This window comes from Balaenoptera ricei, chromosome 16 (assembly GCF_028023285.1).
Source record: "Balaenoptera ricei isolate mBalRic1 chromosome 16, mBalRic1.hap2, whole genome shotgun sequence".
Classification (NCBI taxonomy): domain Eukaryota; kingdom Metazoa; phylum Chordata; class Mammalia; order Artiodactyla; family Balaenopteridae; genus Balaenoptera; species Balaenoptera ricei.
This window is the reverse complement of record NC_082654.1, coordinates 16,366,978-16,388,966: the sequence shown is the minus strand read 5'-3', so window position 1 is coordinate 16,388,966 and position 21,989 is coordinate 16,366,978. Positions and strand designations below refer to the sequence as shown.

The 21,989-nt window shown below is 45.6% G+C and overlaps 1 protein-coding gene across 1 annotated transcript in view; it reads left to right on the top strand.

Moving 5' to 3' along the window:
- The first annotated feature begins 376 nt into the window (after nucleotides 1-376).
- Nucleotides 377-21,989, top strand: part of VWA2 (von Willebrand factor A domain containing 2) — a 65,923-nt gene continuing 44,310 nt past the window's right edge. The window contains 4 exon segments of the mRNA XM_059900285.1: nucleotides 377-791; nucleotides 9,870-9,931; nucleotides 14,862-14,936; nucleotides 16,246-16,285. Of these exon segments, the coding sequence (XP_059756268.1) occupies nucleotides 745-791; nucleotides 9,870-9,931; nucleotides 14,862-14,936; nucleotides 16,246-16,285 (224 nt within the window). The 5' untranslated portion in view covers nucleotides 377-744.

Sequence of the window (21,989 nt, the reverse complement as noted above, 5' to 3'; positions counted from 1 at the left end):
AGAAGTAAGTACCTTTGTTAATTTGCCAGCCTTGGCCAACGCGTTGTTTAAAAACGCGAGGGGCGCTGCGGGCAGTGTTCCCAGAAGCGCAATGCACCGGCCTTGGGAGAGCGGGCTCGGCCGGCGCCGCGCTCCGCGCCTCTCCTCCGTGAGGAACACAGGTGTCCCACGTGGCTCCCACCCGGGCGCCCCTCCCCGGGCCTGCACCGCCCCCTGGCCCGAGCGTGTCTCGCCGCGCGCTCCTCGCCGCGCTCGCCGCCTCTGCTCCGTGAGCAACACAGGTGTCCCACGTGGCTCTCACCCGGGCGCCCCTCCCCGGGCCTGCCCCGCCCCCTGGCCCGAGCGTGTCTCGCCGCGCGCTTCTCGCCGCGGAGAGCCCAGCCCGAGTGGTCTCCACGCCGCAGGCGCCCGCGCTCCGGGGCGTGGTTAGCGGCCTCTAAGAGGCGCCGCTTCCTTCCTCGCGCTCGCAGGAGAGGAGACGCCCGGCCCCCGGGCGAATGTGCCCGGAGTGCCGAGACGGCGTGGCCCCGCGCGGACGCGGCGTCGGGGCGGCGGGTTTTGTTCGGCAATGTCTGCGCTCCACCTGAGTGCGGCCGTGGGGCCCGGGCGCCTCTCCGGGAAGTCGGCGTCCCGGGCAAAGCGCACCTGGCGCGCGCCTCCTCCAGGCTCCCCGCTGTCGGCCCCGGGCGAGCCGGCGGGGTTCTTGGGAGGCAGCGCGCGGCGGGCTCGGGAACGGCCCCTCTCATGGGTCCTCGACAGCGGAGCACCGAGCGGAGGGGCGCGGACCGCAGGTAAGGGGATGGGGGGCCGGTGAATGTGGGTGGAGGAGGGAACCGCATAATACACCCGACAGGCTTGGCGCGGTCGTGGAGCCCCCCTAACCTGGCTCGCCTTTCGAATAAAGGCTTTGGGGGCAAGCCCAAGCCTCCTCCCCCACTCCATTTTACAGAACGGATGCAGGTGCCCGCTTGGTTTTCCCAAGCAGCCCAGTGCCCCCAGCGAGGTCTCTGCAAGCAGAGCCTGAGAGGGGCCCGCTGCCCTGAGAGACTCGCCCTTGGCCTGTGGGAAGTCCAAGGGATTTATCCTCCATGGTGATTTCACCTCCTGGGACCCCCTCCCCGGCCCAACCCCACTCTGGCCAGCTGGACCAGCCTTGCTTCCTGCACTTCTCCAATTCAGGGCTGGCTCTTGGCCACCTTCTGGGATGGGAAAGGGGAGGGTCTCAGAATTGCACCTTAAAAACTTGCCAGGGGCCATGGATTTAAAAACAGGGTGGACACCCAGGCAGAAGAGAAGGGAGGAGGGCACCTTGCTGCCCTTTCATTGTGGAATCAATGGCTTTCCCGCTGAGAGGGGCCTTTCCATGGTGACGCTATGCAGTGTGCTTGGTGTCTTGGAACTGAATAATTAGAACCTGTGCAGTTTTCAAATTATGCGGTCCATTAATTTAAAAACAAAACCCCTAGAACCTCTAAGTGTTTTATAAATTGAGGTCTAAAAATTGAAGGTCTGTTTTGCTTCCAGTGTGACATTATATTAAGAAATGTGCAGTTACTGAGAGAAGAGTCAGAAAAGAGAAGGAAACAAAACCAAGAGAGGTACAGCTGTAGTTGATAAAGGCCGTGGAAGTTCATTTGTAAATGCTGCTGGCTTTCGGTAGCCTGCAGCCCTTCTCTTCCTGTGGCTGATGGGGGTACAAAGCTCCACTAGATAGTTCTTTGCATGGGATATGGCCCTTACTCTTCTTTGTAGAAATCCAGCTCAGAGCCACCTCTTGATGTATAAGAATTTCCCAGACAGGGTCCCCAGGCAAATCCCGGAGGGTCATGGAGATTCCTTCGTTCATCATACCTGTGTCTTTGAAAACCATCAATGATGTTTTTCTTTATTTTTTTTTAAACAATTTTATTTTTTAATTTTATTATTTATTTTTTGGCTGCTTTAGGTCTTCGTTGTGGTGTGTGGCCTTCTCACTGCGGTGGCTTCTCTTGTTGCGGAGCATGGGCTCTAGGAGCACAGGCTTCAGTAGTTGTGGCTCACGGGCTCTAGGCGCACAGGCTTCAGTAGTTGTGGCACACGGGCCTAGTTGCTCCGAGGCATGTGGGATCTTCCCGGACCAGGGCTCGAACCCGTGTCCCCTGCATTAGCAGGCGGATTCTCAACCACTGTGCCACCAGGGAAGTCTGACATTTTTTTCTTTAAATCTGGTTTTTGGTCTATCGTCCAGAGCTTAGTGTAGCTCTTTCCCCTCCCCCCTCAATAGGCTTGAGTTCTTGGAATGAATTATAGTCAGATGCCCGTGTTTTTACAGATGAGGAGACTGAGACCCAGAAAAGGTGGAAGACTGCCCGAGGGAGAATGGGAGAGCCTGCCAGGAACACTGACTCCTGGGTTTTTAATGAGCTTCTTGAGCACCACAGTCACTAATTGGCAACTGATGACATTGAGGATAAACTACTGGTGAAAATGTAAAAGCCTTTTGTTAAGAATGTGCCCACCAGGTGCGCATCTTATAGAGCATATTCACTGCATTCCCACCACCTGGGAGGGTGCTGGGCACAGGGCAGATGCTTACTAGTTTTTATTGAATAATTTAAATTTCATATAATTACATCAATGGAAGGGTCAGCACCACTATGAGGTGTTTTAGAAGAGTGGTCCTCACACTTTGGTACTTCACAGATCAGTAAAAAAAAAAAAAAAAAAAAAAAAAAAGAAAACTGTTTTAGTTGAAAGGACTGTAACAGAATTGCTCATTTTTAATTTTATCCCACAAGGATATTAAAAAAAAAAAAAAAAGACACATCCCTCCCATCATCTACAAAGCTATTGGAGGTCTCTTGGGAACCCTGAACAAGGGAGGGTCTATCCCGTGCAACACCCCTGCTTCAGCGTCTCCCCAAGCCAGCAACCTGGGACAGCTGAATACACCTGAAGGCCCTTCTTTTAGTTCATCCTTTCATCTTCTAAACAGCTCCAGCCTGCTTACTCTTCCTCTTCCACCCAGAAAACTACCTGCTGGGTTTCCCTGAATGTGATTATGATCCTCCATCCCTCACTTCCTTTCCTGATCCTGGGTCCCTTCTCTTAACTGGATTTCCCTGATCTCCATTTAGTTACCTTTGCCCTTGCCAGAGGACTTCTGCACTGTAGTCTCATGTGATGCTGGCAACAACCTTTCCAGGTAAATAGGATGGGTAATGTCACCCCCACTTTTGAAAGAAGAAAACTGAGTGACTAAAGTGAAGGAATTTACCTGAGAGGTCGGCGCTCAGGCCTCCTGATGTCAGACTGGTGCTCTTTGCACGCCAACTGTATATGGCACGCTTCTTGGCATGTCCGGGCTGCCAGCATCAGAAGACCTGGGCCTGACACCAAACTTGTGATTTACCAGCTCTTTGACCTTGGACCCCAACTTCTCTGAGACCATTTCCACAAGTATAAAAGTGGAAATGATCATGTCTACCCTATAGGGTATGAGTAGTTAAATGAAGTTAATATATTAAATGCAGTGATAATCTTTTAACATCATACGTTTAGAAAGTCTTTTACCCTTAGGGGGACTTTCACACACTCTTCCACTGGATCTTTACAACACTGTCAGTTTATGAAACAGATGAATGAACTGAGGTGGGCAGGGACTGGGGGTGGGGCGTTGTGTGTGTGTGTGTGTGAGGAGTTGTTTGCAGAGTCACCCGTCTGGTTAGAAGCAGAACTAGTCTGGAATTTCAGCCCTGGATTTCCAGTCCTGTGTGTGTCTTTCCAGAGTCCCATGGCAGTGAATTTGGGTCCTGTACAGTTTCAGTAAAGGATTTCCAAATACTACCAAAACAAATATCAAAATCTCTTTTGGCTAAAAATGTCTCTTAGCAGGTACAGTGAGTGTGGGAAACCTGTGACTTATGCCCAATCTGCCTATTCTCCCCAACCATCCAGAGATCCAAAGGGCACATTGTTTGACCCTTGGGACTGATTTCTGGTTGCCAGACTGTTAGGTTCTGAAAATTGTGATTTTGTTAGAGGGAGCATGACGTGCCCAGAGCAACTTTTAAAATGCTCTTCCTGCCTTATCAGACTACAAATGTGTCATTCACTTCCCTTGACTTTCTGGGTCTGAGCCAAGTATTTTGCCAAATGAACAAGGAAGGTGTTTGTTACAGCGAAAGACCACGGGCTTCCAGGCTGGAGACTTTTACCTCAGATTTTAAAGTCTTTCTGTTCAGGTGTGGACTGTTTTTGTAAAGGGTTCAGATTTCCATCCTACTGATGGAGAGGAGGCTGCCAAGGGCTAATCTAATATTCAGGGTTGGAATTGCATTTTGTAAGGAGGTGGAAGCGCTCTCCTTTTTCACCCTGCCCTCATTTCATTTCTGATCATAGAGGAGAAGGTGGGCATTGTCCTGCAAAACTGCCTTTAGCTATTGCTCAGTCTGGCCCTTCTTTTTCAAAAGTAGCCTTGTTTGGCCTTCCTTTCTTCCTGTCTCATGGGAAATGTAATCCTGGGGCAGCACAGAGTGTGATGTTTTGCAGCGTCCTGCAGCAACCCTCACTCACCCGCTGTCCCAAGTGCTGCTGGTGCTGCATGGAATCAGGATTGGAAAATAAGAATCAGATAAGAAGACGGGGTGGGGGGGTGTCTAAGTCCAAGCGTGAGAACCGCAGAAGCTAGGAATAATGTGTGGGATTCGCATGAGTAATGGAACAGAAAGGAACAAATGTGATGAGTCAGGCGTTTTGTAATGGAAGAGGCTTGACGACGTGTACCTGGGAACGAAGGATCTGTTTCTGCCCCTGGGTTGCAGACCACTCCCGACTGCTTTGTACAAGAATGCATAGAGTTCTGGAAATCTTCTCAAGTTTTGTGCTCGAGTGGGGGAGTTGCTGGCAGGTATTAGCTCATGGAAGACTGCCAATGGGTGGGATTTTTAATTATGCTTCTGTTCCTCTATCCTGATCCCCCAGAATCAGGAAGGTGACTGATGGAACAGATCACCGGGAGGCCAGAAAGGAGTCCGATGCACTTACTAGCTGTCTTACCTGGGGCGAAACACTTCACTTCTCCATGTCTCAGTTTTCTCATCTGTAAAATGGGGGTAACATGCTGTCATGAGCTGGCTGGGAGGATTAGGAGAGAGAAGATACAGAAGTATGGAGCCTGGTACTGGGCGCTTTAGTGAGTTAAGCGCTCACTAGGTGGGAGCAGCTGTTGGTTTTTACTGTGGAATTCATCCTTTAAAAAATTTTCGGATGTAGGGTTGTATTTAGAATGTTGAATTAGTATTGCAAGAAAGTTTTGCTATGTGAGTTGGGGGGAATGAACTGAATTTTTGAGATGATTGGGTGGGAATAGATAGTAAAGAGTGCTATTAACCCTGCACCAGCATCGAAATAACAGTTTCATTTATCTTGGTATAAAAAAGAATACAAAGATTCATCAGGAAGTATCCTTCCAGCCGACCTGCCGTGCTGCGTTCCAGTAAGCACGTGTCTCACCTACTATGTGCCAGGCACGTGTAGCTTGCTGGGGCTCCAGCAGAGACTGAGACACAATCCCTAGTCCCTGAGCCATTTGCCATCTGGCAGGCAGGACAGATATACCAGCAGGCAGGCTCAGTGTGGGCTGTGTGACAGTGGGGATTGCAGTGGGTGTGGGAGGACAGGGGAGGGAGGTGCTGCTGAGGTCCCAGAGTCAGCACCATCTGAGCCAAGCACTTACGAGGAGGCGTTTGATTTCTTATATTGATTTCCAGATGGCCAACACAAATTTTGTTTTAATGAGCAGAACCTTAGGAGGCTCTGGCAAAACATTCATCTGGGCAAGCAGAGGTGCATGATAGAGCACGATGGATCTGCTTAGGTTTGTCACCTAGTAGAGGGAGGGGCCCGTGTTCACTGAACGCCTTGCTCTGCACCGGGAACCTTCTGTACTCCCTTTTACCTTGTCCTCACGGCAGCCTGCGGAGGCTGCTAGAATCCTAGTTTTGTAAAAAAAATTAACAGGCCTGAGCCTCAGAGTCCCGCACGTGCCCAAGGTCAGAAGCTGTGATCCCAGAAAATCATCCTGAACCTCGGGACTGTACGGCATGGAGAAGCCCTTTCCCTCTGCTCTGCACTGGCCCTTATCTCGAGGCCCCCTGCCTGGCTTCCAGGCGCCAGGTGGGGACTTGTCCTGCGGGCTGTTGTCTGAAGTAAGAGGAAAGAAAACAGGTCCTTGGGGAAAAGGAAAGTCTGTCTTGCTGGCATGAGCGGGGCAGGAGGCATGACAGCCCCTCCACCAGCCGGTATCCTCTCTGTCTTCCTTTCTCCCTTTGACTGTGTCTGGGAAGCTCCTGCCTTCCTCCTGCTTGCAGTATGGCGTGTCCAGTTTTCACTTAGATGAGGTGAGGATGTGAAGCCTCTGAGTTATTTGAAGCACAGAGACCCTCAGCTGGTTAGGATATTCGATTTGGTTTGCTTCAGAAATGTTTTGAAATCCAGCAAGCCGAATAGACAGGGGAGTAAGGTCTGATCATCGTAGGTCCACGATGGAGGGGAGGTCAAAAGGGGATTTTTTTTTTTTTAAACCAGAAGACACTTTGGCAGCATCTGGTCCAACCTCCTCATTTTGCAGGTGAGGAACCGTAGCCCCCTCTCAGCGTCGCACAGCATCGGTTGAGAAGTAGGGCCCCTGGATCCAGGATGCAGACTCTGCCACCATGGGGTGGGGATGGCTCCCGCCTGTCCGGGAGTGACTGACGGTGTGCCAGCTCAGCGTGGATGGAGTTCAGGGCTGTGGCTCTAGGACTCTGAGCTGACTTCGGCTCCAGGAGTAGCATGGTTAGAGGAAAGCCTGTTGGATTAGGAGCCAGAGACTTGAGCTGTGTGATCACCCAGGACCCATCCCCTTCTGAGCATCAGTGATGCCTTCCAATCGTCTCTGGGGTGTGTGCATTCATTCACTGAGTCTCCTCTTTACTTTTGACACCAGAGCGCGCCACCTGAGGGTAGGCGTGCAGGCCCAGGGGGTAAGCACTGGCCAGGAAAGCACACCCACCACCACTGGTTATTCATATTTCCTGCAATTCCAGTGAGGTCTGGCAGTAGCACCTTCATGAACACGAGTTGGGTCATTTTTAACTCTTCTACAGTTCACAAGAATATACATTTCCTGGGTGACTTTGATTTTCAAGGCAGCCATTGCTCTCAGACTGGTCGGCAAATCCTCTGAATTCAGAGTGGAGTTCTGTTGCGTTCCTGCAGCTGGCAAGTGTGTTTTCAGTGCCCGGGCAGAGGTGGATGGGGTGCAGCAGACGAGTGAGACGAAAGTCACATGGCTGAGTCACCGAAGACGACCAGGAGACTCCCGCCAGGTGTTTTGGAGAACTGGCGTCCCTAGTGGAGGTGGGGGATCCGAAGGGCCAGGATCCGTAAATGAAGACATGGGGCTTCTGCCTTGCTCTCCACGTTCTTAGATGCAGGGGAGTGGCCCTTATTGAGGATGTTAAAGGGATTTTTGGAGAGTGTCAGGTTGAAGTGAATTTCCCCGCTGCGTGTTGCACGCTTCCGTGCCCCCGCAGAGACTGACCGCTTCTCTCTCTGCCCTCGTCTCTATAGCCTGGGATTCTCCTGGAATCCTGCAGTGTTTCCCTTTCCACATCTCTGCTTAGGATTTTCTCTTTGGAATTATCTCCTGATTGAGCATCCGTGTTATTTGTTTAGTGGAAAGAAACATGTGCGTTGCCTGGCCCTTGCTAGTATGGTTGATTTACAGTGTTGTGCTAGTTTCAGGTGTACAGCAAAGTGAATCAGTTATACATGTACACATATCCACTTTTTTTTAGATTCTTTTCCCATATAGGCCATTACATAGTATTGAGTAGAGTTCCCTGTGCTATACACCAGGTTCTTATTAGTTAACTATTTTATATATAGTAGTGTGTACATGTCAGTCCCAATCTCCCAATTTATCCCTCCCCCGTTCTCCCCTGGTGACCATAAGTTTGTTTTCTATATTTGTGGCTCTACTTCTGTTTTGTAAATAAGTTCATTTGTACCCTTTTTTTTTAGATTCCACATATAAGTGATATCATATATTTGTCTTTCTGTGTCTGACTTCACTCAGTATGACAGTCTCTAGATCCATCCATGTTGCTGCAAATGGCATTATTTTGTTCTTTTTTTATGGCTGAGTAATATTCCATTGTATATATATACCACATCTTCTTTATCCATTCCTCTGTTGATGGACATTTAGGTTGCTTCCATGTCCTGGCTATTGTAAATAGTGCTGCAGTGAACATTGTGGTGCATGTATCCTTTTGAACCATGGTTTTCTCCAGGTATATTCCCAGGAGTGGGATTGGTGGGTTATATGGTAGTTCTATTTTTAGTTTTTTAAGGAACCTCCATACTGTTCTCCATAGTGGCTGTATCAATTTACATTCCCACCAACAGTCAAGAGGGTTCCCTTTTCTCCACACCCTCTCCAGCATTTATTGTTTGTAGATTTTTTGATGATGGCCATTCTGACCTGTGTGAGGTGATACCTCATTGTAGTTTTGATTTGAATTTCTCTAATAATTAGTGATGTTGAGCATCTTTTCTTGTGCTTTTTGGCCATCTATATGTCTTCTTTGGAGAAATGTCTATTTAGATCTTCTGCCCATTTTTTGATTGGGTTATTTGTTTTTTTGATATTGAGCGACATGGGCTGTTTGTATACTTTGAAGATTAATCCCTTGTCAGTTGCTTCGTTGGCAAATATTTTCTCCCATTCTGAGGGTTGTGTTTTTGTTTTGTTTATGGTTTCCTTTGCTGTGCAAAAGCTTTTAAGTTTAATTAGATCCCATTTGTTTATTTTTGTTTTTATTTTCATTACTTTAGGAGGTGGATCAAAAAAGATCTTGCTGTGATTTATGTTTAATGCAGAAAAACTATAGGGTGAGATCTTGAATGTATTGCATCCCAAAGGACAAAAAGTAGAATTTCTAGAACCTATTGTTAAGCTATTTTTAGATTTTTTTCCCTGCTGAATTATGCTGGGGGGAAAAGTCTAAATTTCATCTATATGAACCCTTTCCGTTCTTACGCTACATGTATACTTACCAAAATATAAGTCTGTCTGAATTGTGCATCATATCTTTGTGATTGAAATGATAATATTGCATTTCCAGGCCTCACAGCTAAAATTAGAAGTAAACCTCAGGTATGTGCCCTTATGGAATCAAAGTTATGGTCTATGGTTTCTCAAGAAAAGCTCTCAGTTCCCATCCTTAATATCTCCCTCAAAAATTGATAAGTAATCAGGCCCCATGGAACTGAATTTTACCCATACTATAAGCATTAGGCAACAAAAAAACTTTACAAAAACACTTTTGTTTCTTCCTCAGCCATGTTACTGTTTTTAAGTAATTTAGAAAGTGTGGGCTGGGAGACCTTACTCGGTTTCAGAAAATGAAGACTTTGAAATCAAATCTTCAGTCTATCAGAATCTAACTCCTTGTGAAGAAATGGAGCTGCTAAGAGAGAGGGGCTTTCCCCAGGGTCACGTGGCTGATCAGGGCCGAGGCTGAGCAGGGCCCCTGGTCTCTTAACTGTGGACACAACGCACCTTGCCAGAGTCTGTGAAGGAGCTGGGGGCTTTGGAGCTAGGTGTCTGGGGAAGATGTTAGGCTGTCCTTTAAAATCAGAGTCACTGGAGTAGTCTTCCCTGGCTTTGTGGGATTTGAGTCTTCTCCAGGCTACTCTAGTTGTCATGGCAAGGAGCAGCCTCTAGGGTCATATCTGTGCCCTGGGAAAGGCTGAGCCGCTGTGGTCTTGTTTGGAGGTGTGACTTGAGGAGCTCACAGAGCTGATTGCTGATGGTTTATTTTCTTGTCCTGGCCCTATAGTTATATCAACATGCCCTCTTTCCTGTTGCTGGAAGCCATCTGCATTTTCCTGTTTGCCGAAGGTAAGTCTTCTTGGTTGTGGGGCGAGGGTTAAGGTGTTGAGGGGTTTGGTTTGCCTCACATCCTGTTGATTTTAACTTCTAAAGTTCTCGAGTACATTTGTGTTTCTCCACTCCACGGCCACCTGCCTACTCTAAGCCCCATCATCTGGTGCTTGGACCACTGCAGTAGCCTCCTGACTGGTCTCCTTGGGTTCACCTGGTTCCCGTCCATCCTGTTTTTCACACATCAGCCATTTCAAAATGCAAATCTAATCATGTCTGGACCCCTCTCCACTCCCATCCCCCACCTGGAACTTTTAAGTGATGTCCTATTGCTCTTAAGAGGCCCTGCCTGGGACTTCCCTGGCGGTCCAGTGGTTAAGACTTCAACTTCCAATGCAAGGGGTGCGGGTTCGATCCCTGATCGGGGAGCTAAGATCCCACATGCCCTGGGGACAAAAAAACAAAACATAAAAAAAAAAAAAAAGGAATCAATATTGTAACAAATTCAATATAGACTTCAAAAAATGGTTCACATCGAAAAAAGAAATTAAAAAAAAAAAACAGAGGCCCTGCCTGATCTGATCCTGTGCCACCTGGTGCCCCCTCTGGAGCCCCCTCTGTCCACCCTTCGTGTTGCAGCCCACACTCCTTCCAGGCCTGCCCAGCACCCTTGCTCCCTCCCACCCTAGGGGTTCTCAATTATGTTGGCCTCTCTTCCTGGATCATTGCCTCACCCCAACACCGCTATTCTGGTAAACTCCTATTCATCTTCCAGCACCCAGCACAGTTCCTCCTGGACCCCCACATCAGGTCAGATCCCCCTGTTAAAACCTCCTGTACTGTTGAATTCCTCTGCTGTGTAGCACTTAACACAGATATGAGTTTATTTCTCTGTGAATTTTTTAAAAATAATGTCCATCTTCTCCGCTGGACATAAGCTCCATGAGAAAGAGACTCTGCCTATTCTTCATTCACTACTTAGTGTGATCTTGGCTCCTAGCACTGAGCTTGGCACATAGTTGGTTCTCAAGAAGCAGGTGAATGAATGAATAATGGAGCAAATCAATTTTCTGTTTACTTCCCACTTTGGCCCTCCCAAGTTCTAGCCCCTTTGAAATATGAGATGGTAGAAAGGAATAGTGTGTTTTGTGGATTGTCGTCTCCAACGAGTAGGAGCCAGTGGGCTGGGTGGCTGTCTGAGGCTAGCCCAGGGTCCTCTTGCGGTCTCTGAGGCTCTCTTCCAGTTCTTCCCTGGTCTCTGTTTCTGTGAGTAGGGGTACACTCTCTGCTCGTTGGCTGCTGTCACCACCTGCCTGTTCTCCAGAGCCTCAGGGAGATAAGAGAGGCTGGAAGAAGGGTGTGCTTGCCCAGCCCGCCTATCCCCTCTCTTGAAGCCATGTGGGTGCTGAATGTAACACAGTAGCTTCATGGCCAAAGAACTGGGGAGAAATGAGATGTGTTTGGGGACAGGGCCCGAATGCGGTCCCTGGGGGCCCAGGCACAGTAAAGGTTCTGTTCTAGCTCATCGTGGAACTTTACCCTCTGTAGCCTGTCCAGTTTACAGAGCACTTGATCTGACCACCCCTAGGTTGTACAGATGAGGCAGGGGAGGCCCAGAGAGGTTCTGTGATTTGCCTGGGGCTGCACAGCTATCAGTAGCAGGACTGGGATGAAAACCCACCACCCACTCCACCCCCTCCCTGTCCAGCTTCTTAGCACCACCCATTGCCCCCGCCCTCCCCACGTAGGTGGTCCCCAGAGGTGTGGGCTGACTTGGTTGGGAGAGGAAGCAGCAGTCGCGCATTCATCAGCTCCCTGTTCCAAGATGGACTTCTGCAGAGTCCTGAGGTAGTTTCGCAGGGGCGCAGTGGGGACATCACCCCGGTACCCACTCCCCCGAAGGAGGCCTCACCTGAAGCCTGGCACCCGCCAGGACAGCTGGGCACATGGTGCAGAGTTACATTAGCTGAGTCACATCTGTAGTGAGCGGTCTCTGGTCACGGAGCACCTCCTCCCTCCCATCCGGGGCGATGGCTGGTGTGTCTCCAGCTGGAGAATTTGCTGGTAAGACATTTAAAAAGGAACAGGACCTTAGGGATTCCTTAGCTCCTGGACCCTTTGCCAGTAATTCATGGGCTCATTCAGGAAAGCTTAGTGCCTACTGGCTTTGACTACAGGGTCAAAGGATGTGAGCATTTTTATAGTTCTTAATTCATTTGGCCAAACTGTGTGCAGAGAGCTGGGCTGGGCTCTGTGGAGGACAGGTGGAGGTGTTCCTGCCCTCGGAGAACTTCCGGGGGTGCAGGGCTCATGGGAGCTGCACCGCATCACGGGATGGGCTGCAGCAGGAACCCCCGCAAGTTGACAAGATCTTGATGATGTCGAGTGCACTGACGCAGAAAGCCTCCATTTTCTGGAGGACCAGTTTGCTGAATTACTGAGTGATTTTTGTGATCTTTTGTTTTTGGAGTTTGGAGGGTAAGTGTTGCCTCTGCTTCTGTCCCAGCGTCTGCCATGTGTTTTATGGAAGTGGAGGATTTTTTTTTTCTTTAATTCAGTCTACTGTCTGTATTGTAGTTTATGTCTTGTTTCTGCCTCTGGTGGCAAAATGGCAGTGGCGGACTTTCTTGGACTTCATGACATCTACTTATTTGTCTGACAGCTTTTGACTGTGGAGCTAATGGCTGGTTCAGCATTTTGGCCTGAAACCATCTTCTACTCGCGTAGAGATTAAGGGGAGGGCATATCAGGTGAGCAGGAACTCAAAAGATATGGTCGGGGGAGAAGTAGACACTGGTTTAGTTTGTTTTTCAGGGACTAGTGAATGTAGAGGAGCCACAGAAGGTGGGGCTGGGACCAGCCAAGGGGGGGTAGTTGCTGAATGCAGTGGTCCCCAACCTCTTTGGCACCAGAGACTGGTTTTGTGGAAGACAATTTTTCCACGGACCGGCATGGAAGGGATGGTTTCAGGGTGATTCAAGAGCATTACATTTATTATGTACTTTATTTCTATTATTATTACATTGTAATATATAATGAAATAATTATGCAACTCACCATAATGCTGACAGGAGGCAGAGCTCAGGTGGTAATGCGAGCAATGGGGAGCGGCTCTAAATACAGATGAAGCTTCGCTCACTTGCCTGCCTGCCGCTCACCTCCCGCTGTGCAGTCTGGTTCCTAACCGGTCATGGACCAGTACCGGTCCATGGCCCGGGGGTTGGGGACCCCTGGCCTAATGAACTCCAGGGGCTGCTGCCAACGAGAAGCATGCCCCCCAGAACCTGACATCGTTTTTTGGTGTCCTCCTCCTGGTCGCCTTCCTGGCAGGGGCAAATCCCCCTGAGCCCAACTTCCCTGTGTTGTGTGATTCCTACCCTACCCCCACCCCCGCCTGGCTCCCTCTCCTTTACCTCTCTCCTCAGCAGCCCCCCCACCCCATCTCACATTCCTTCATCTGCCCCGTTCCTGGCCTGTCCGGCTCCTGGGCTTTGCCCACCCTCACTTTGTGCCCACTGTGCTTACCCAGCGGACATGGACGTTTATAAGCATCTACATGTCTGCTGCTTCTGACAGTGACCGTGCACAGTTGGCTTTTCAAATAGTCCCTCCAAGTGGCACCTCACTGTCTTCAGAACTTTCATCGTGGTTGGCTTGCTGTTGAGCACCTGGCATGTTACCTGCCCTCAAGGTTTATTTTGAAAATTGTTGTTGGCTGCTCATATGCCATTATTACAATTTTACTGGGTATCAGATAGAAGAAAAAAAATGTATCCACAAACTTTCTACCCCAAAACGTTTTAGCCCTTGTTCATATTAATTGCATTGAATGAATGTATCAGTGTTTACTGAGAGTTCTCTCTCTTTGGATATTTGTTATCACCATCATTCCTCTGAAACAAATAACATTGAAGGGAGTGTCTTGGTGCACATTTTCCCTTCTCTAAAGTTGTTTTTCCTTTGGATCAATTCCCAGGTGCGATACTGTGGAGCCTAAGCACTTTGATGACTCTTAATTCATTTGGCTAAATTGTTTTCCAAAAGGGTTGTACCGTTTACAGTGCCACCACTGGAAAAGCTTTTCCTGATTTAATCTTTCCCCAGTTACATTTAAATTTAAAACTGGATCATCTAAATTTCACATTTAAAAGGGTATCCCGAGCTTCCCTGGTGGCGCAGTGGTTGAGAATCTGCCTGCTAATGCAGGGGACACGGGTTCGAGCCCTGGTCTGGGAAGATCCCACATGCCGCGGAGCAACTAGGCCCGTGAGCCGCAACTACTGAGCCTGCGCGTCTGGAGCCTGTGCTCCGCAACAAGAGAGGCCGCGATAGTGAGAGGCCCCCGCACCGCGATGAAGAGTGGCCCCCGCTTGCCACAACTATAGAAAGCCCTCGCACAGAAACGAAGACCCAACACAGCCAAAAATAAATTAAAAAAAAAAAAAAAAAAAGAAACGGTCTCGAATAGTTTAAAAAAAAAAAAGGGTATCCCATTGTTTGAGTTAAAGTGTATTGTCACCTGTTTGAAAATTTTCCTTGTGCTTTTCTATGAATTCTCTTTCTTCTATGAATTGTCTGTTCACGTCCAAGGTTAATGTTTATGGCAAGATGCTACACCCCAGAGGGGCACTCAGTTATCATGCCTACCCAGGGACAAAACTCATCAGAATCACAGGCTCTCTATATCCCCCCGTATATATTTTTATTTTTTCTCTTCAAAATACCCAAATTTAAATGCAAAGATACCTGATAGAAGTGGGGCAGTTGGTCGGGGGGGGGGAATTATTTATGTTATCCATCTGTTAATTTTTAAGATAGAATATCATTAAACTCTTTCACATTCCTGTTTTCTCTCTTGTGACCCGTTTGTTCTGGTCATATAACGTGGAGACTAAGACTCCTCCCCTCTCTGCCTTGTAATGACTGCTTCTGGTGTTTTCTCTCCTAGTGCCCCCATCCCTCCCTCTTCAGGAAGTCCACGTGAGCAAGGAGACCATTGGGAAGATTTCAGTCGCCAGCAAAAGTAAGCCCACGTTTTACTCAACCCTCTAAACACCTACTTCAGCCTCTGTGTGATGGGCTCAAGAGAAGCCAGACACTTTCTGCCCCACTCCTGTCTTCTTTCATGCTGTGGCCAGAGTCATTTTCCCCAAACAGGGGCCTGACCAAGTTCCTCTCCTGGGTAAAAACCCTAGGAAGATCCCTGTTGCCGAATTTCTTGGCCCATGCTTCAAGGTCTTCTGTTGTGTGACCACCGTCTACACAACCAGCCTCGTCTGCTGCCATATTCTCTTCCTCCCTGCTCGTCATCCCCGCCACATGCTCGAGCCACACCCGCCCACTCCTAGGGACCCTGCAGTCCCTTCCCTCCCTCTCTGGTGAAATCCCCCTTGCATGCTGCTACCACGTGGCGCCTTCTCACTGGTGCTTCTCTGACTTCTGCTCTCTTGCATCTTCCTGGTGAGGTGATAGGGTGTGGACTCTGGAGCCACACCTGTGGACAGCCTCAGTTTGATTCCCGGCTCCACCACTTTCTGGTACTTTGGCCTTATGAAATTCCTGAATTGCCCTGTGCCCTGCTCTCCTTATCTCTCCAGTGGGAATGCAGATTGTAAATCTGTTTAGGGGTGGGGGTAGGGGGCTAGAGAGCTGATAGCTGATAGAGTACAGGGTTTCCTTTTGAGGAGATGGAAAATGTTCTAAAATTGATTGTGATGGTGATAAATATATCTGAATATACTAAAAACCATTAAAGTGTATACTTTAAATGGGTGACTGGTATGGTATGTGAATATTATCTCAATATAACTGTTGAAAAATAAAGAAATAGTATATCTCAAGGTGGTTATGAGAATTAAATAAATTCGTACATATAAAGTGTTTAAAGCAGCACCTGGCATATAGGAAAGATGCAGTCAGTGCTGGCTATCGTTACGTAGACTCTTGGGTAATGCAGCCTTATGAACCAGGGTGCCTGGCTGTGTCCCAGACAAGATTGTGACCCCTGAGGGCAGGAGCCAAGGCTCTTGGGTATCCCTCACTGGCCCAGTAGCCCCTCCTGTCATACGGCTCAGTTAGTGTTGTTGAATTAGACTCTTCCATTATTATACAGACTTTCATGAGTCGTGCTCATGGTAGGTGGTGCTCCCTGCTGCAGCGGAGGGCTGCCTCTGGCCCAGAATTTCTCCAGTGTTATTTCCCCCACTGGGCTTAGAGGAGTTTGACCCGCCACAAGGTTGTTTCCGCCTCCACTCTGCTTTGGGAGTAAGATCTTCTGGGGACCAGACTGTAGGGAAGCTGATTGTCACCCATTCTGGCCCCCTCTCCCCTAGTGACGTGGTGCTTAGCTACGGCAGACATCCTGTTTCTTTTTTTTTTTTTTCATGGATTTCTGTTTATTAGATTAGTTAACCATTTCTGGAAATTATACTACATAGATGATGTTGTATATTTCCCATACATCAAATTAGGAGGCACATAAAATCAGTTTGTTTCATTACTGAAGACATTAGTTGAAGTAATAGCCACCAGATTTCTTGGTTAAGGTGGCATTTGCCAGATCTCTTAACTGAAAAGTACCTTTTCCATTTGTAATTAAGAATTAATCTGATGGTGATACTTTGAGACTGTATAAATATCCTGTTCCCCAACAACATTTAACCAATGGTCTTAACATTGATACAGTAACCTTGCCTGAATTAATGATTACTTTGTAGATTGCAAAATGGTGAATTTCTAATTAGATTATTCCTTCTATATTTACTTGGTGAATTCTTTTATTTTTTTATTTTTTTATTTTTTATATTCAAAAGGTTTTTTATTTTTTTATTTTATTTTTTTGTGTGTGTTAGTTTCTGCTTTATAACAAAGTGAATCAGCTACAGATATACACACGTTCCCATATCTCCTCCCTCCCGCATCTCCCTCCCTCCCACCCTCCCCATCCCACCCCCCCAGGTGGTCACAAAGCACCGAGCTGATCTCCCTGTGCTATGAGGCTGCTTCCCACTAGCTAGCTATTTTACATTTGGTAGTGTATATATGTCCATGACACTCTCTCATCCTGTCACATCTCACCCCTTCCCCTCCCCATATCCTCAAGTCCATTCTTTAGTAGGTCTGTGTCTTTATTTCCATCTTGCCACTAGGTTCTTCATGACCTTTTTTTTTTTTTTCCTTAGATTCCATATATATGTGTTAGCATACTGTATTTGTTTTTCTCTTTCTGACTTACTTCACTCTGTATGACAGACTCTAACTCCATCCACCTCATTACAAATACCTCCATTTCATTTCTTTTTATGGCTGAGTAATATTCCATTGTATATATGTGCCACATCTTCTTTATCCATTCATCTGATGATGGACACTTAGGTTGCTTCCATGTCCTGGCTATTGTAAATAGAGCTGCAATGAACATTTTGATACATGACTCTTTTTGAATTATGGTTTTCTCAGGGTATATGCCCAGTAGTGGGATTGCTGGGTTGTATGGTAGTTCTATTTTTAGTTTTTTAAGGAACCTCCATACTGTTCTCCATAGTGGCTGTATCAATTTACATTCCCACCAACAGTGCAAGAGGGTTCCCTTTTCTCCACACCCTCTCCAGCATTTATTGTTTGTAGATTTTTTGATGATGGCCATTCTGACCAGTGTGAGATGATACCTCATTGTAGTTTTGATTTGCATTTCTCTAATGATTAGTGATGTTGAGCATTCTTTCATGTGTCTGTTGGCAATCTGTATATCTTCTTTGGAGAAATGTCTATTTAGGTCTTCTGCCCATTTTTGGATTGGGTTGTTTGTTTTTTTGTTATTGAGCTGCATGAGCTGCTTATAAATCTTGGAGATTAATCCTTTGTCAGTTGCTTCATTTGCAAATATTTTCTCCCATTCGGAGGGTTGTCTTTTGGTCTTGTTTATGGTTTCCTTTGCTGTGCAAAAGCTTTTAAGTTTCATTAGGTCCCATTTGTTTATTTGTGTTCTTATTTCCATTTCTCTAGGGGCTGGGTCAAAAAGGATCTTGCTGTGATTTATGTCATAGAGTGTTCTGCCTATGTTTTCCTCTAAGAGTTTGATAGTGTCTGGCCTTACACTTAGGTCTTTAATCCATTTTGAGTTTATTTTTGTGTATGGTGTCAGGGAGTGTTCTAATTTCATACTTTTACATGTACCTGTCCAATTTTCCCAGCACCACTTATTGAAGAGGCTGTCTTTTCTCCACTGTATATGCTTGCCTCCTTTATCAAAGATAAGGTGACCATATGTGCGTGGGTTTATCTCTGGGCTTTCTATCCTGTTCCATTGATCTATATTTCTGTTTTTGTGCCAGTACCAAGCTGTCTTGATTACTGTAGCTTTGTAATATAGTCTGAAGTCAGGGAGCCTGATTCCTCCAGCTCCATTTTTCGTTCTCAAGATTGCTTTGGCTATTCGGGGTCTTCTGTGTCTCCATACAAATTGTGAAATTTTTTGTTCTAGTTCTGTGAAAAATGCCAGTGGTAGTTTGATAGGGATTGCATTGAATCTGTAGATTGCTTTGGGTAGTAGAGTCATTTTCACAATGTTGATTCTTCCAATCCAAGAACATGGTATATCTCTCCATCTATTTGTATCATCTTTAATTTCTTTCATCAGTGTCTTATAATTTTCTGCATACAGGTCTTTTGTCTCCTTAGGTAGGTTTATTCCTAGATATTTTATTCTTTCTGTTGCAATGGTAAACGGGAGTGTTTTCTTAATTTCACTTTCAGATTTTTCATCATTAGTATATAGGAATGAAAGAGATTTCTGTGCATTAATTTTGTATCCTACTACTTTACCAAATTCATTGATTAGCTCTAGTAGTTTTCTGGTGGCAGTTTTAGGATTCTCTGTGTACAGTATCATGTCATCTGCAAACAGTGACAGCTTTACTTCTTCTTTTCTGATTTGGATTCCTTTTATTTCTTTTTCTTCTCTGATTGCTGTGGCTAACACTTCCAAAACTATGTTGAATAATAGTGGTGAGAGTGGGCAACCTTGTCTTGTTCCTGATCTTAGTGGAAATGGTTTCAGTTTTTCACCATTGAGGACAGTGTTGGCTGTGGGTTTGTCATATATGGCCTTTATTATGTTGAGGAAAGTTCCCTCTATGCCTACTTTCTGCAGGGCTTTTATCATAAATGGGTGTTGAATTTTGTCGAAAGCTTTCTCTGCATCTATTGAGATGATCATATGGTTTTTCTCCTTCAATTTGTTAATATGATGTATCACGTTGATTTGCGTATATTGAAGAATCCTTGCATTCCTGGGATAAACCTCACTTGATCATGGTGTATGATCCTTTTAATGTGCTGTTGGATTCTGTTTGCTAGTATTTTGTTGAGGATTTTTGCATCTATGTTCATCAGTGATATTGGCCTGTAGTTTTCTTTCTTTGTGACATCTTTGTCTGGTTTTGGTATCAGGGTGATGGTGGCCTCGTAGAATGAGTTGGGGAGTGTTCCTCCCTCTGCAATATTTTGGAAGAGTTTGAGAAGGATAGGTGTTAGCTCTTCTCTAAATGTTTGATAGAATTCGCCAGTGAAGCCATCTGGTCCTGGGCTTTTGTTTGTTGGAAGATTTTTAATCACAGTTTCAATTTCAGTGCTTGTGATTGGTCTGTTCATATTTTCTGTTTCTTCCTGGTTCAGTCTCAGTAGGTTGTGCATTTCTAAGAATCTGTCCATTTCTTCCAGGTTGTCCATTTTATTGGCATATAGTTCCTTGTAGTAATCTCTCATGATCGTTTGTATTTCTGCAGTGTCAGTGGTTACTTCTCCTTTTTCATTTCTAATTCTATTGATTTGAGTCTTCTCCCTTTTTCTCTTGATGAGTCTGGCTAATGGTTTATCAATTTTGTTTATCTTCTCGAAGAACCAGCTTTTAGTTTCATTGATTTTTGCTATTGTTTCCTTCATTTCTTTTTCATTTATTTCTGATCTGATCTTTATGATTTCTTTCCTTCTGCTAGCTTTGGGGTTTTTTTGCTCTTCTTTCTCTAATTGCTGTAGGTGCAAGGTTAGGTTGTTTATTCGAGATGTTTCCTGTTTCTTGATGTAGGCTTGTATTGCTATAAACTTCCCTCTTAGCACTGCTTTTGCTGCATCCCATAGGTTTTGGGTCGTCGTGTCTCCATTGTCATTTGTTTCTAGGTATTTTTTGATTTCCCCTTTGATTTCTTCAGTGATCACTTCGTTATTAAGTAGTGTATTGTGTAGCCTCCATGTGTTTGTATTTTTTACAGATCTTTTCCTGTAATTGATATCTAGTCTCATAGCGTTGTGGTCGGAAAAGATACTTGATACGATTTCAATTTTCTTAAATTTACCAAGGCTTGATTTGTGACCCAAGATATGATCTATCCTGGAGAATGTTCCATGAGCACTTGAGAAAAATGTGTATTCTGTTGTTTTTGGGTGGAATGTCCTATAAATATCAATTAAGTCCATCTTGTTTAATGTATCATTTAAAGCTTGTGTTTCCTTATTTATTTTCATTTTGGATGATCTGTCCATTGGTGAAAGTGGGGTGTTAAAGTCCCCTACTATGCTTGTGTTACTGTCGATTTCCCCTTTTATGGCTGTTAGTATTTGCCTTATGTACTGAGGTGCTCCTATGTTAGGTGCATAAATATTTACAATTGTTATATCTTCTTGGATCGATCCCTTGATCATTATATAGTGTCCTTTGTCTCTTGTAATAGTCTTTATTTTAAAGTCTATTTTGTCTGATATGAGAATTGCTACTCCAGCTTTCTTTTGATTTCCATTTGCATGGAATATCTTTTTCCATCCCCTCACTTTCAGTCTGTATGTGTCTCTAGGTCTGAAGTGGGTCTCTTGTAGACAGCATATATATGGGTCTTGCTTTTGTATCCATTCAGCCAGTCTGTGTCTTTTGGTGGGAGCATTTAATCCATTTACATTTAAGGTAATTATTGATATGTATGTTCCTATTCCCATTTTCTTAAATGTTTTGGGTTTGTTATTGTAGGTGTTTTCCTTCTCTTGTGTTTCTTGCCTAGAGAAGTTCCTTTAGCATTTGTTGTAAAGCTGGTTTGGTGGTGCTGAACTCTCTCAGCTTTTGCTTGTCTGTAAAGGTTTTAATTTCTCCATCAAATCTGAATGAGATCCTTGCTGGGTAGAGTAACCTTGGTTGTAGGTTTTTCTCCTTCATGACTTTAAGTATATCCTGCCACTCCCTTCTGGCTTGCAGAGTTTCTGCTGAAAGATCAGCTGTTAACCTTATGGGGATTCCCTTGTGTGTTATTTGTTGTTTTTCCCTTGCTGCTTTTAATATGTTTTCTTTATATTTAATTTTTGATAGTTTGATTAATATGTGTCTTGGCGTGTTTCTCCTTGGATTTATCCTGTATGGGACTCTCTGTGCTTCCAGGACTTGATTAACTATTTCCTTTCCCATATTAGGGAAGTTTTCAACTATAATCTCTTCAAATATTTTCTCAGTCCCTTTCTTTTTCTCTTCTTCTTCTGGGACCCCTATAATTAGAATGTTGGTGCGTTTAATGTTGTCCCAGAGGTCTCTGAGACTGTCCTCATGTCTTTTCATTCTTTTTTCTTTATTCTGCTCTGCAGTAGTTATTTCCACTATTTTATATTCCAGGTCACTTATGCGTTCTTCTGCCTCAGTTATTCTGCTATTGATCCCGTCTAGAGTATTTTTAATTTCATTTATTGTGTTTTTCATCGTTGCTTGGTTCCTCTTTAGTTCTTCTACATCCTTGTTAAATGTTTCTTGCATTTTGTCTTTTCTATTTCCAAGATTTTGGATCATTTTTACTATCATTATTCTGAATTCTTTTTCAGGTAGACTGCCTATTTCCTCTTCATTTGTTAGGTCTGGTGTGTTTTGACCCTGCTCCTTCACCTGCTGTGTGGTTTTTTGTCTTCTCATTTTGCTTATCTTACTGTGTTTAGGGTCTCCTTTTCACAGGCTGCAGGTTCGTAGTTCCCGTTGTTTTTGGTATCTGTCCCCAGTGGCTAAGGTTGGTTCAGTGGGTTGTGTAGGCTTCCTGGTGGAGGGGACTAGTGC